Source organism: Eubalaena glacialis, chromosome 6 (assembly GCF_028564815.1).
Source record: "Eubalaena glacialis isolate mEubGla1 chromosome 6, mEubGla1.1.hap2.+ XY, whole genome shotgun sequence".
Taxonomy (NCBI): Eukaryota; Metazoa; Chordata; class Mammalia; order Artiodactyla; family Balaenidae; genus Eubalaena; species Eubalaena glacialis.
In genome coordinates this window covers 74,017,281-74,031,171 of record NC_083721.1, presented here as the reverse complement: position 1 = coordinate 74,031,171, position 13,891 = coordinate 74,017,281, and the positions used below count along the sequence as shown (strand labels likewise).

General features: G+C 34.4%; 1 protein-coding gene across 8 annotated transcripts in view; it reads left to right on the top strand.

The window, feature by feature from the left end:
* Positions 1-13,891, top strand: part of DLG1 (discs large MAGUK scaffold protein 1) — a 286,764-nt gene that overhangs the window by 16,103 nt on the left and 256,770 nt on the right. For all 8 annotated transcript variants that reach the window (XM_061194326.1, XM_061194325.1, XM_061194324.1 and 5 more), the window contains one exon: positions 3,178-3,344. In XM_061194326.1, coding sequence (XP_061050309.1) covers positions 3,178-3,344 — 167 coding nt within the window. The remainder of the gene's footprint in view (positions 1-3,177; positions 3,345-13,891) is intronic.

The window sequence follows — 13,891 nt, the reverse complement described above, 5'->3', positions numbered from 1 at the left end:
GGAACTTTTTCACCATCTCAAATTGAATTTCTTTACCCATTAAACAGTAACTCCCCATTCTCTCCTTATCCCAGTCCCTGGGAATAACTCTCTTTCTGTCTCTATGAATTTGACTATTCTAGGTACCTCATATAAGTGGAATCATACAATATTTGTCTTTTTGTGTTTGGCTTACTCCACTTAGCATTGTGTCTTCAAAATTCATCCATCCATGTTGTAGATTGTATCAGAATTTCATTGCTTTTAAAGGCTGAATAATATTACATTGTTTGTATATACCACATTTTGTTTATTAACCATTCATCTGTTGATGAACATTTGGGTTGTTTTCACCTTTTGGATATTGTGAATAATGCTGCTATGAACATGGGTATATAAATATCTATTTGAGTCCTTACTTTCAATTCTTTTGGGAATATACCGAGAAGTGGAATTGCTGGATCAAATGGTGAGTCTGTGTTTTAATATTTTGATAAACCACCATACTGTTTTCCACAGTGGCTGCATCATTTTATATTCCTACCAGCAATGCACGAGGGTTTAATTTCTCCATATCCTTATCGACACTTGTTATTTACTGTTTTGTTGATAATAACCATCCTAGTGGGTGTTTACTCAGCTTGTTTTTTCTTAAATGTGATATCCTTAATAATGTGGATATTTGGTTCTCTAGTCCATAGGAGCTCAGATACAGCAAATTAGAAAGGACTGTTTGATAGATTAATGTAAGACCTAGAAATGAGGTATTTCAATTGATAGTAGCAAGCTGCAAGTGAGCTTTTGAAAAATTCATAATAAAGTGTAGGGAACACTTTATTCCTTGACCATACTAGATAGTAAAGTGTTACTCTGAATTATATTAGTCTAGATCTCTGTCGTCCTCTACCGTAGCCATTAGCCATATGTGGGTACCTAAATTAATTAAAACTAAATAAAATTATAAGTTCAGTTCCTCAGTCACACTAGTCACATTTTAAATGCTCAAGAGCCATATATAGCTAGTGGCTACCATATTGGACAGTATAGCTATAGAACATTTATCACTGCAGATAGTTATTTTGGACAGCACTGGCCTAAAATTTTAAGAGATGTTATTTAAGGACAATATATCAGTATTTCTGCTAGTTAATTATAGAATGAAAGGTCACATAGAAATTTAAGGTTTGAAACTTGACCTACAGTATTGGAAAATATAATAAAAATTTTATGTAATGATGTGGGCTATTTATATTGAGACTGGTAACTAACCAATTGATCAACACTCATTTAGTGCTCTTGGGGGGGCATAATACTGTACTAGGAGCTCTGTTTTTTGTTTGTTTGTTTTGGGGGGGGTAAGAGATCTCTATAGACAGGTAGGTAGATAGATCTACAAATATTTATCTCCTACATATATAAAAAATATACCTCTTACATGTATAGAAATACATGTCCTGCTACATAAATATATACATACTCTCACGCACATATATATCTTCTAGAAAAAAATTTTTTCCCTAATATTTTCTGGAAAATAGTCTGTATTTAAGTTTCCCTGTTCTTGTCACAATGTCTTTTATAGTTCATCCCCCCTCCCCAGCCTTCCCCAAACAAACACACACACACACACCAGTTAAGGCTCTGACATTGCAGTTAGTTGGTGTGTCTTTTTTGTTTCCTTTATACAGAAATTCTTACTTTCAAACAATTTATTTTCCCTTTCGTGACATTGCTTTCTGAAGATACCAGGCCAGTTGTCTTGTAGAATGTCTCCCTCTGAATCAGTTTTGTTGATTGCTTTTCTGGTGTCATTTAACTTGTTCCTCTGTCCCCTGTATTCCCTCAGAACTAGAAGTTGGTTCTAAAGACTTGACTTAAGTTCAGATTAAACAGTTTTTGTTTGGTAAGAACCATTTGTAGCTAATGCTCTGAATTTGAGTTTTTAATTTTTTCCATGATGGTTATGTGAACAGTTTTATATAGTGATTCATGGTTTATAAAATGCTTTCACATACAATTTTCTGCAGCAATATTAACATCCTGTGAAGTAGGTCGATACTTTTCTCACTGTCAGACCTGAGTTTTTATTAGCCCTTTATCTAGAAAGTTCTACAATTCCACTGGTTATCAAAACTAAAAAGGGAGTTACTTTGTCTCTAGTATCTTCTGATGTTGTTTTTTAAGGGAGATACTAATCTTTTCATCATATTGCGAAAACAAGAAATGAAAGTTATTCTTTCTAAATATTATTTACAGTTATTTTATTTGATTCTATACAAGATAATACCCCATCTTTACTGTTAAATAATAATTTCCCTCCTTTAAAAAAACCAACTCAAAATTATACCAGGAGGTGAATAAAAAACTAGTAGTGGTGTACTTAAACATGATATAACTACCACTCAGAGCTTCTGAGCAGCATGAATAACCATTGTTAATATACTAAGTTCATATAATTCCAGCTGATAGCAGAGTAACTTGATCTTCCAAATTACCCTGTGCTGCTGTAAGTACATTTATTATTTCTTTTAGAGTTTTGTCATACTTTTAACTGATTATTTCTAAAATAACAAAATATTTTAACTTACTATTTCAAATATTCAAATTTGAGGCTATCTAAAAAATACTTCCTAGTTCTTTGATTTTATTTTAATGTATTATTCTTCTTTTGTTTTACTTTGGTTACAAGGGCAGTTGAAACCACTTGAGGGGTTTACATTCCCAGCCTGGATATTGGTGATAAAAAATATAAAGTATCAGTGATGACTTATGTCTGCAGAATTCACAATAATGGTATGAACTACTGTCTGTTAGGAGCCGAGTGTGTGCCAGTGTGCACTTTACATGTATTGCACTGAATACTTGAAACAATTCACAATGATAAGAGGCAAGTTATCAGAGATTAAGTAACTTGCCTATACATGTAGCTAATTGATGATGGAATAGGGATTTGAACTCAGCACTGACTTCGAAGTATAAAAAGCCTGTGACTTTTACACTGTGCCCTGCAGGTTCTGATATGACTGTGACATAATAAAATGAGAAAATAGTCACTGTATAAGTACATTATAAGATTGGATTTATTTTACTAATCCAGAGTAAAAATTTTGCTTTTGAGTTACGTTGTTTCAGCAATGCATAGTTTAATTAGAAAATACAAATACTTTTGAATTTTTCTTTTCCTTTCCTCACATCTAGATATTCAAGAATTTTATGAAGTGACCTTACTGGATAATCCAAAATGTATAGATCGTTCAAAGCAGTCTGAACCAATACAGCCTGTGAATACTTGGGAAATTTCCAGCCTTCCAAGCACTACTGTGACTTCAGAAACACTACCAAGTAGCCTTAGCCCTAGTGTAGAGGTAAGATAAAAAAACTTTTCCTTAAGCCATTTTTCAGTGATCAATTAATTGGGGCTACTAAGTTTTCTCATTTTATTAAAATGGATATTTTGTGGAAGTGTCATTTATAATAGAATAAAAAGGATGGGATTGAAAATACTTTTGAAAGGAAAAGCTCAGAATTTCTGGTACCCCTGTCTTAAAATGTTGTGAATGGTTCAAGGTCTGAAATACTTGACTATTAAAGTATTACTTTAGTCTTACTTAGTATTACTACTTCAGGCTTATTAATATTACTTAAAGTATATTACTTTATTAAAAATTACTTTGCATGGTAGACCTTAGTGAGGCTCCATCTGTGCAATAATTAGATGGGAACTACTTTGAAAAGATGGTTTTGCTCTGGTATTTTTTCTCAGAAAGCAGTTGCTACATTTTTCCCAAGGATTCTCTGTTTATTGGCTTGAAGGATTGCATTGTTAAATCTCACTAGAGACTGATCAAGAAATCTTAAGGACAGCATTGGTTTCTCTATTTTTTTTGTAGCTAAAACTCTTATTTCTTTGAGTTTTCATAACTGTTTTAGTAATGTTCTTTTTTTGTTGTGATCTACTGTTGCTGGTAGATATGACATAACAGAGATATGAAGCATTTTGTAATGAGGATTCTGTCTGAGGAACATTAGTCATTTGAAGGTGGTTGTCTGACTAACTTTGATTCTAGTGTCTTACTGCTGGAGAAGTGCCTGGAAAATTGAATCAGGGAAAAGTAGTGGTAGGCAGCAACCAGACAGCCCTTTGGTAATGAAACAGATTCTCAGTTTTCTCTTATGTTAAATAGCATAGAACTATAGAATTTTAGAGCAGGAAGAATCAGAGAACATCTGATCCCTCCCCTTCATCTTAAAGATGAGGAAACTGAGATCCAGAAGAAAATGAATGACTTGACCCAGCTTATTCGGCTAATTTGGGCAAGTTTACCTTTGGATTTTAGGCATCTTAATACCCATTTCACAGTTCTCTTTACTAATCATAGTATGTCCTTGTATTTTTCTCTTTGGTTAGAGAATGTAGTGTTGTATTGCCTATGTATCTTTATTTTTCTCTTCTCTTATTTTCGTCATCATTTTCTCTTAGATAGTTTCAATTTCCATTCCCTTTAATTGATATATCATTTGCACTTATGTTAGTCCATTTCACATAGATTTTTAAAATGTTAATCAGTAATACAGTTTCTATTTCACATTTATCGTGGTCCTAGGTTAAAAAATTTTAAGAAACATGTTAAATTTTAAGAGAATTGGCTTCTTATTTAATAACTTAATTATTTTTCTATTGTCTGATTTATGATGCTCAACTATGATTATAAAGCATAGAGTTCTTGAAGTTGATTTGTCTGTTTTCATAGGTGATTGTTTAGATAATGGCCTGCTCAGTGTAACCAGTAAATGTTCATTAAGGTTAAATAAGTGGACAGTTCTGCAAGCTGCAAGTTAATTTCCATATAGATTTCAGTCTGAAAGATCAACTGTGCATTGAATTCCATTAAGAATGGTATTGGAAACATTTCAACTTTTATAAAATTATGAGGCACTGGTACCTAGAATGCTTTTTGCATTGCTGGTTTCTGCATGTCCTGAAAGGTATATTATGGACATAATAAAGGTATCTAAAATTAAGAGGAGAATAAGGCCTTTCAGACTGGAATATGAGATCTTATTAATTAGGAATGTGGAGGAGAAGGGAGTATGGTTACAAAATGTTGTTTAGGGCTTGGCGCATGGAAGATGCTGTAGTAATGTTTGAAATCTGTACCCATTCATGGGTGGACTTAGTAAGGGGAACATGGGGATATATCCATCAAGTCCTAGATTTGTAAAAAGAGAAAAATCTGTGAACTAAGGTCAGTTAAAGGGAAGTACTGTTTTTCAGAGAGGACAGGATACCCTGAAGATGTTAGTCTGAAAATGCAAATAGTTTTGAAACACACTGGTGGATGACAGTCATAAGACTGAAAAAAAAAGCTTGGAATATTTGGAGATTTGATTTCTTTTGAGGGAAAGAAGGAAAGTATGTTCCCCTATTACCCATTCATTTATGCTTCATTTGGACAGAAAACTTGGCTAAGTGACCTTTAACTTGATCTCTCATTTCAATTCCTACTTTAAACTCTTAGGGGCACAATGTTTGGGACTGAAAAGAGAGTTGGATAATTTAATTCACCTCAAGTGTTTTACAGTTGAAGAGAATCCACTGACTCAAAACAAATGCAGAAAAAGTTTTTATTGGACTATAACTTGAAAAAAATTAAAATCATCAAAATATTTTGTCTTGTACAAAAAAATTAGATTATTATTACACTGTGCACTAATTTTTGGATTAAAAAGTATGATAATCTTTTTCTGACAAAACTGCATGCAACATGATCTTGTCTCTTTCACTTTATGTTCACTTTTGCAGGACTATCTTAAAGAGAGTTATTTTTGCAAAAATTATTTGAGATTGATCAATTTCCTCCAGGGCTTGCCTCTCTTATTCTCTTAAAGTAAAAATCTTTGTCTTGTAAAGCATCTATCCACTTTTCTTTCTTGTCTTTTTTTTTTTTTAACAGTTGGTAACTGATCTAACTCTTGCCAGATTCCCATTTGTCAGTTAATATGTGGCCTTGTGACTGTGTTTCTTCTATTTCTTCTGATGTAGTAAAATGAAAATTAATACCATTTATTTTTAAAGTGACATAATTAGTATTACATTTAGTTATAACTTTTTTTGGTTTTGGTATGTCTTTCTTTTACTTTGAACATATGTCTAGTGAGATGTTTGCATACGTTTGCTTAATATTAATGATTGTGGGTAATGGGGGTTTTTTTTTTTTAGTACTTTTTTTTACTTTTTAAAAATAATGAGCATGTGTCATTTTTATAAAAACAAATCTATTCTAAAATAAGAACAATTACTTTTAGAGATTGTAAAGAAGAATATATGAAAGGAAGCAAAATGCAAGAGTAGGAGAAATTGTCTGATTTAAGGAGAAATTCCAACAAAGAAGGATGCACTATTCTATCTTAGTTCTTTGGGGCTGCTATAACAGAATACCATAGACTAAGTGGCTTATAAACAACACAGATTTATTCCTCACAGTTCTGGAGGCTGGGAAGTCTAAGATCAGGTCACTTAATAGATTCACTGTCTAGTGAGATCTCACTTCCTGGTTCATTGATGGCCATCTTCTTGCTATGTCCTTATCATTGAGGAAGGTGTGAGGAAGCTTTCTGGGGTCTCTTTTATAAGGGCATTAATGCCATTCACAAAAGCTCCACTCTCAAGACCTAATCACCTCCCAAAGGCCCCATTTCCTAATATTGGGTTGGCCAAAAAGTTCACTCGGTTTTTTCTGTAAGATGGCTCCATTAGTGCTTAGTTGTCTTTAACTTCATTTGAAAAAATTTTGTTAGATTGTATTGTGACAGCTGTCATATCAGCGTACATTTAAAAAAAAACTTACCAGACTTGGTGAATTTTTGTGTAGCCATTTTAATATTGAAGATGGAAGAAAAAAGCAACATTTTTGGCATATTATGCTTTATTATTTCAAGAAAGGTAAAAACACAACTGAAACGCAAAAAAAGATTTGTGCAGTGTATGGAGAAGGTGCTGTGGCTAATCGAATGTGTCAAAAGTGGTTTGCAAAGTTTTGTGCTGGAGATTTCTCGCTGGACAGTTCTCCACAGTTGGGTAGACTAGTTGAAGTTGATAGCCGTCAAATTGAGACATTAAGTGAGAACAATCAACATTATACCACGTGGGAGATAGCTGACATACTCAATATCCAAATCAAGCGTTGAAAATCATTTGCACCAGCTTGGTTATATTCATCACTTTGATGTTTGGGTTGCACGTAATAAGTTAAGTGAAAAAAACCTTCTTAACAGTGTTCCTGCACGTGATTCTCTATTTAAACGTAACGAAATGTTCCGTTTTTAAAACAAATTGTAACGGGCAATGAAAAGTGGATACTGTACAATAATGTGGAATGGAAGAGATGGTGGGGCAAGCAAAATGAACCACCACCAACCACACCAGAGGCCGGTCTTTGTGCAAAGGAGGTGATGTTGTGTATATGGTGGGATTGGAAGGGAGCCCTCTATTATGAGGTCCTTCCGGAAAACCAAACGTTTAATTCCAACAAGTACTGCTCCCAATTAGACCAACTGAAAGCAGCACTCGATGAAAAGCTTCCAGAATTAGTCAACAGAAAACGCATAATCTTCCATCAGGGTGACGCAAGACCTCATGTTTCTTTGATGACCAGGCAAAAACTGTTACAGCTTGGCTGGGAAGTTCTGATTCATCTGCCGTATTCACCAGGCATTGCACCTTCGGATTTCCTTTTATTTCGGTCTTTACAAAATTCTCTTAATTGAAAAAATTTCAGTTCCCTGGAAGACTGTAAAAGGCACCTGGAAGAGTTCTTTGCTCAAAAAGATAAAAAATTTTGGGAAGATGGAATTATGAAGTTGCCTGAAAAATGGCAGAAGGTAGTGGAACAAAACAGTGAGTACATTGTTCAATAAAATTCTTGGTGAAAATGAAAAATATGTCTTTTATTTTTACTTAAAACCGAAGGAACTTTTTGGCCACTCCAATACTGTCACGTTGGGGGTTAGAATTTCAACCTGTGAATTTGGAGGGGGACACAAAACATTTAGTCTGTGGCAATCCTATTCCTGATGATACAGTACATTTCAAATGGATCAAAAGGTTAAAAAAAAAATGAAACCATAAAAATAAACTTTTCAGTCTTTTTTGGATAGAGGGAAAGCTTTTCTAAGCACAACAAAGAAAACCTTGAAAAATTCAAAGAAAAGGTTAAGAAATACTGACTGTAGAATTTCTTTGTGGATTTTACAAAGTTTGATTGTCTGAACTTTGATTATAGAATTTCTGTATCTTAAAAGATACAATGAACAAATAAATGTTACACTGGGAAAACATTTTGTCACATTTATGAAAAGGAACTAATTTCTAACCCTTTTAACTCAAGAAACCTCTTACCGATCAATAAGAAGAAAAAAGCCAAATTCAATAGGGAAGTGACCAAAGGACATGAATGGGCAGTTTGGAGAAAAAGAAATACAAATGGGCCAATAAGCCTATGAAGAGATGTTCAATGTAACTTTAAAAAATGCAAATTAAATTGACAGTGAGAATATTTTTAACTAACTTGATTGTTAAAGATTAATTAAATGTGAGGAAGCAGAAACTCTTATTCTGTTGGTAGGAGAATACAGTGGTGCAGCAGTTTTGAAAGACAGCCTGACAGTATATATTCATATCCTTTGATCCAGTATATGTCACAGATGTATTCTCAAAAATTATTAATATACATTAAAAAATATATGCCTGCTCATTGCAGTATTATTTGTAATATTAATAAAAAACAAAACGATCTAAATGATTATCAGTAAGAAACTGGATAAACATAATATCATACAGCCACTTAATGTAATATAAAATAGCAGGCATAAAAATATAGTCTCTGTATCTACTATATGTTATTAAATGATTGAAAGCAGGTTGCAGATCAGAAGGTATAGTATGATTCTGTGAAAAAAGAAAGTATTAATTAACCTAAAGTAGGTTAAGAAGAATACCCACTTTCAGTAATGTACTGTTGTTTTCAGTTGTTCCTGCTATCTCTAGGTCTCCTGTATCAGATGGGGACTGATGGAACTCCTTCTGAGTTCATCTTTATGGGAGGGAAATTACCTGACTCAGTGGTATAGGGAGGATATCTCTTTTCCCCTTCTCTTTGACCTTGTATTTAATGCTTTAAAGTAATCCATCTGCTTTAATTTAAGTAGAGTTAGGAGACAGTAGAGTTGAAGTGTATATTCAGCCTGCCAGGTTTAATCTGAAGTCCTCTAAATACTAACTTTAAAAAATTTATTGAAGTTCTTTGTAATATTCGTATATAAAGGTCCACAAATTATAAATGTACAGCTTGATGAAGTACTGCATTGTGAATACATCAGGCCAGGGGAAAAAAATGAAATGACTGCTAACGGATTCTGGAATTAGATAGTGATGATCGTTGCAACTGATCGTTGCTAACGGATTCTGGAATTAGATAGTGATGATCGTTCACAACTCTGTGAATATACTAAAAACCACTGAATTGTACACTTTAAAATTTGGTGAATTTTATGGTATGTCCATTAAATCTCAATTAAAAAAAGAAATATACCAGTACCCCCAAAATCTCCCTTGTACCTTTCCTATTCACTACCTAATCCCTTTTCCTCAAAGGACCATCCTGATTTCTAACACCATAGATTAGTTTTGCCTCTTTTAAAACTATATATTAACACATTCATACAGTATGTACTCTAGCTTCTTGTGTCTAGCTTTTTTCTTACATTTGTGAATTTCTTCCATGATTTGAAGTTTTTTCATTATTACTGCTGTATAATATTCCATTGTATGATACACCACACTATATCCATTCTGTTGATGGTGGATATTTGACTTGTTTCCAGTTTTGGGTTAGTGCTGCTTTGAATATTCTTTTACAGTTGTTTCTGCCATAGCATAATGTTTAAGTTCTTAAAAATCATCATACTATGCAAAGTTGTGCAGTGAAAACCACAGGGCTCATGTCTTGAGAAAATAGGGGACTCAAAACTTAAAACTTGGTGAGTGCCACGTTTAAAAAAGGTAAGAACCTAATAAAAATGGCAGCACAGTTTCACACATGTTAAGTGACTAAGAAATGCATAATATTACAATAAATATGACATTTTACCTTGAAAAAAATCTTGTTTGCTATGGCAGTGTGTGTTCGGGTTGCAACTTGCAAGTTACTGTGAAGTGCTGGCAGGGAGAGTTATCTGAAAGCGGATGAAAAGTTATAACACCAGATATGGATGAGTGTGACTCGTAACACTCAAACTAAAGCCTGAGATATGTGCATTTTATGTATTCCTATGTGGCTCATTTCTTCTGGGTTCAGTTTTCTGCCCTTACCTAGTGTTTCTCATAGACAAGATTGAGCATAAGCAAACATGAAATTTGTGCTTTGTTCATACTGTTTCCTAATACATCAGTTGTGTTGGAACAAATTTGCATTTTCAGAACAACATTATAGCAGAACTGAGTGTGTATGTTTTTTGGGCACCTGTGTATGCATTTCTGTTGGGTATATACCCAATTATGAAAATGATACATTTAGTTTTAGAACATAATGGAAACTGTTTTGCAGAGTGATTATGCCTGTTTTTATAATTACCACCAGTATGTGCAAGTTTCATTTGTTTCGCATAATTGTCAACACTTGTTATTGTCAGTCTTTTTATTAATAATTTCAACCATTCCAGTAGGTGTGTACTGGTACTTCATATTGTTGTATTTGTACTTTCCTTATCATTAACAAGATTAACAATTAACAAACACCTTTTCATATGTTTATTGTTCATTTTCTATCTTTTTGAAGCGTCCAAGTTTTTAACACTTTTTTTGTTGCTTTACATCTTCTATCTTATTGATTTGTAGGAGGTCTCTATCTGGATATGATTCTTTTGTCAGGTATATGTGTAATGTATATTTTCTCCTACTCTGAAGCATGCTTTTCTTAGTGAAGTCTTTTAATGATCAAGATTTCTTAAATTTAATATAGTCCAATTTATGTTTAATGCTTTTTGTGCCTACTGAAGTGTTTTCCAACTCCTAGGTGATAAAGATACTCTACTACATTATTTGTCAGAAGCTTTTATTTTGCTTTTCACGTTTACATCTAATTTGTGCTGCAATTTGCAAAATTTCACATGAATCAGCATTCCAGTGTGTCTCCATTCTTGCCACTCTAGTCTAAACCACCCTGATTTTTTGCCTAGATTCTTGGCCTGTCTGCATTCGCACTTTCCCCTTTTGAATTTATGGCCAGTTTGCTTCCAAGATTATCTTTATAAAATGCAAATTATGTTATTACCTTTCACTGGTTTTCCATTCCTCTCAGAATGAAGTAGGAAATCCCTCATGAGACTCAGAAATCCTAAGTTATTTGGCCACTGCCTGTTTTCTCCACTCATCTTTTAGAGCGCTTTCCTTCTTTGGTCACTGGTTCCTCTTAGCTCAGGGTCCCCACATAATGTTCCCTCTGCGAGAAGATTCTCATTTCTTCTTTTGCCAACTCCTGCTCATTTTTAGCATTTTATTTTGAATGTCAAATACTGAGCACCTATTGTATATCATGCATTTATCTAGTGTGTTAGAAGGTGATAAGTGATGTGAGAGGAAAAAAGGTAGAGCAGATTAAGGGGAGCAGGGATGCCAGATGGGGGGTGTGCTTTGCAGTTTTAAGTAGGGTATGTATGATGGGCCTTGTTGAATGATACTTGTACAAAGAATTGGATGTTGATGCAGCTGTTTGGGGGATAACTACTGCAAAGACTAAGGCAAGAAGAAGGCTAGAATTTATGAGAAATAGCAAGATGGCCAGTATGGCTAGAGCAGAGTGAGAAAGGGAGAGAGTAATGGGAGATGAGGTCAGAGGGTAAGACAGGGGCAGATCATGTGAAGCTTTTGCAGTTTTGGAGCAGAGGAGTGACATCATTTAACCTAACCTTTAAAAGGATCATTCAGGCTATTTTGTTGAAAATACACTGTAGTAAGGGTAGAAGCAGGAGACCTGTTAGGAATCTGTTTCAGTAATCCAGTTAAGGATGGATATAGGCTTGAACCAAAGTGTGATAATGGAGGTGCTAAATGGCTGAATTTTGAGATATTTTGAATGTAGATCTCAAGGATTTGAGGACAGTTTGGAAATGGGTTGTAAGAGTCAGAGATCACTACAAGAGAGTCAAGGATCACTACAAGGTCACTTCCTGATAGAAGGCTTCCTTTACCTCTCAGATTGCCAGAGCTCCTATTATAGCACTTTCTACCTCTACTTGATAGTATTCATTACTGTCGTAATTAAATGCTCAAATGTACATTATTTTGTGTGTATTTTAGTCTCTCTACCTGAGTGTAAGTACCTGAAGTTAGGGACTGTCTTATTTACTGAAATATATTAGTACTTGCACATAGTAGTTGTTCAGCAAATGTTTTTCGAATGAAGTGAGAACTGTGGTTCTTTCCATATTATAGTTAAGAAATAGGCTAAAGGTGATTATATTTTTTTCTTTTTATTATAAAACATTTCCAAGTACAGTAAAATTGAAAGAATAGACCAACAAACATCCATATAGAGTCAACAGTTACTAATATTTTATAGTATTTGCCTTTTCTCTATATGTGTATTTGGGGAAACTATTTGAAAATCAGGCGCAGACATCATGCACTTAAACTGTAAAAACTTCAGCACATATCTCCTATGAGTAAGAATAGTCAGACATTCTCCTGTGTAACCTTAGAACTATTATCACACCTAAGAAAGTTAATAATTACTAAATTTTATCTCCAATCCATATTTACAGTCATTTCTGATCTATCTTTTAGGACTTTTAAAAAGTCAGAATCCAGTTAAGATTCATGTACTGCATTTGAACGTTAAGTCTCTGCTATTATCTGGATTTCCCTATTAACAGAACTTGAGGCAGAGGGCTAATGTGCTATTACGTACTTTATTTAGGGAGTTCATTCACTGCTAGGGAGCACAAGTGAGGGAAAAGTTGAATAAGCTGGAAATAAGGAAAAACTAATACAGGGATGCTTCCTGCCACTAAGTGTGACTGATTGCTGGATCCTGGGTATTGCATCCATGAGAAGCCATATATACTGCATCCAAGGAGGGAAAGGGCAAGAATTTATCTACTGGCTTCTAGTGAGCAAGAATTCCCCTGTCCTTCAGGGTTGTGGATTTGTGGGTGCAGGGCATATGGTATTTGGTTTTGTGGTTTGCAGGAAAGCCCCAAGTGAGGAGGTGAGAGGATGAGATGTGGACAGCAGGCCAGAGGCACAAGGTGTTGCTAGGGCTGCTCAGGGTGGAAAGCAAATGTGAAGATCTGGGGGCAGGCATTGGAATGAGTCGGGAGGGCACATACCAAATCTGGTTCATGTTCTTTACTCTCTTACAATCTAGAGGAATGGCCTCCCCATCTTTTTTTTTCCCCTCTTTAAATGACTGACTTTTTGTAGCGACCATGCCAGTTGTCTTATAGAATAACACCCATTGTGTATTTGTTTAGTAGTCTGTTCATGTTGTTTAAGTCATTCCACTAAGTCTTATATTTCTGATAACAGGAAGTTAGATGTCAAGGTTGATTAGACTCATTTTTAGTAAGCAGACTTCATAGTGATATATGGCACTTCATGTTGCGTCGCAGCAGGAAGCACACAATATCAGGTTGTTGTGCGTGTGATGATAAGTATGATTACTTAAAGGTGGTGACCTCCAAGTCCTCCTTGTATAGTTATGCTTTTCTCTTTGTAGTTATTAAGTATCTATGGGGGTAGTACTTTAGCACCTTGTATTGAGTGAATATTTACCTGATTAACCCATTAATGATCCTTGCCTGAATCACTTATTCCATTAGAGGTTTCAAAATGTTGATTTTCCCTTCTAATTTT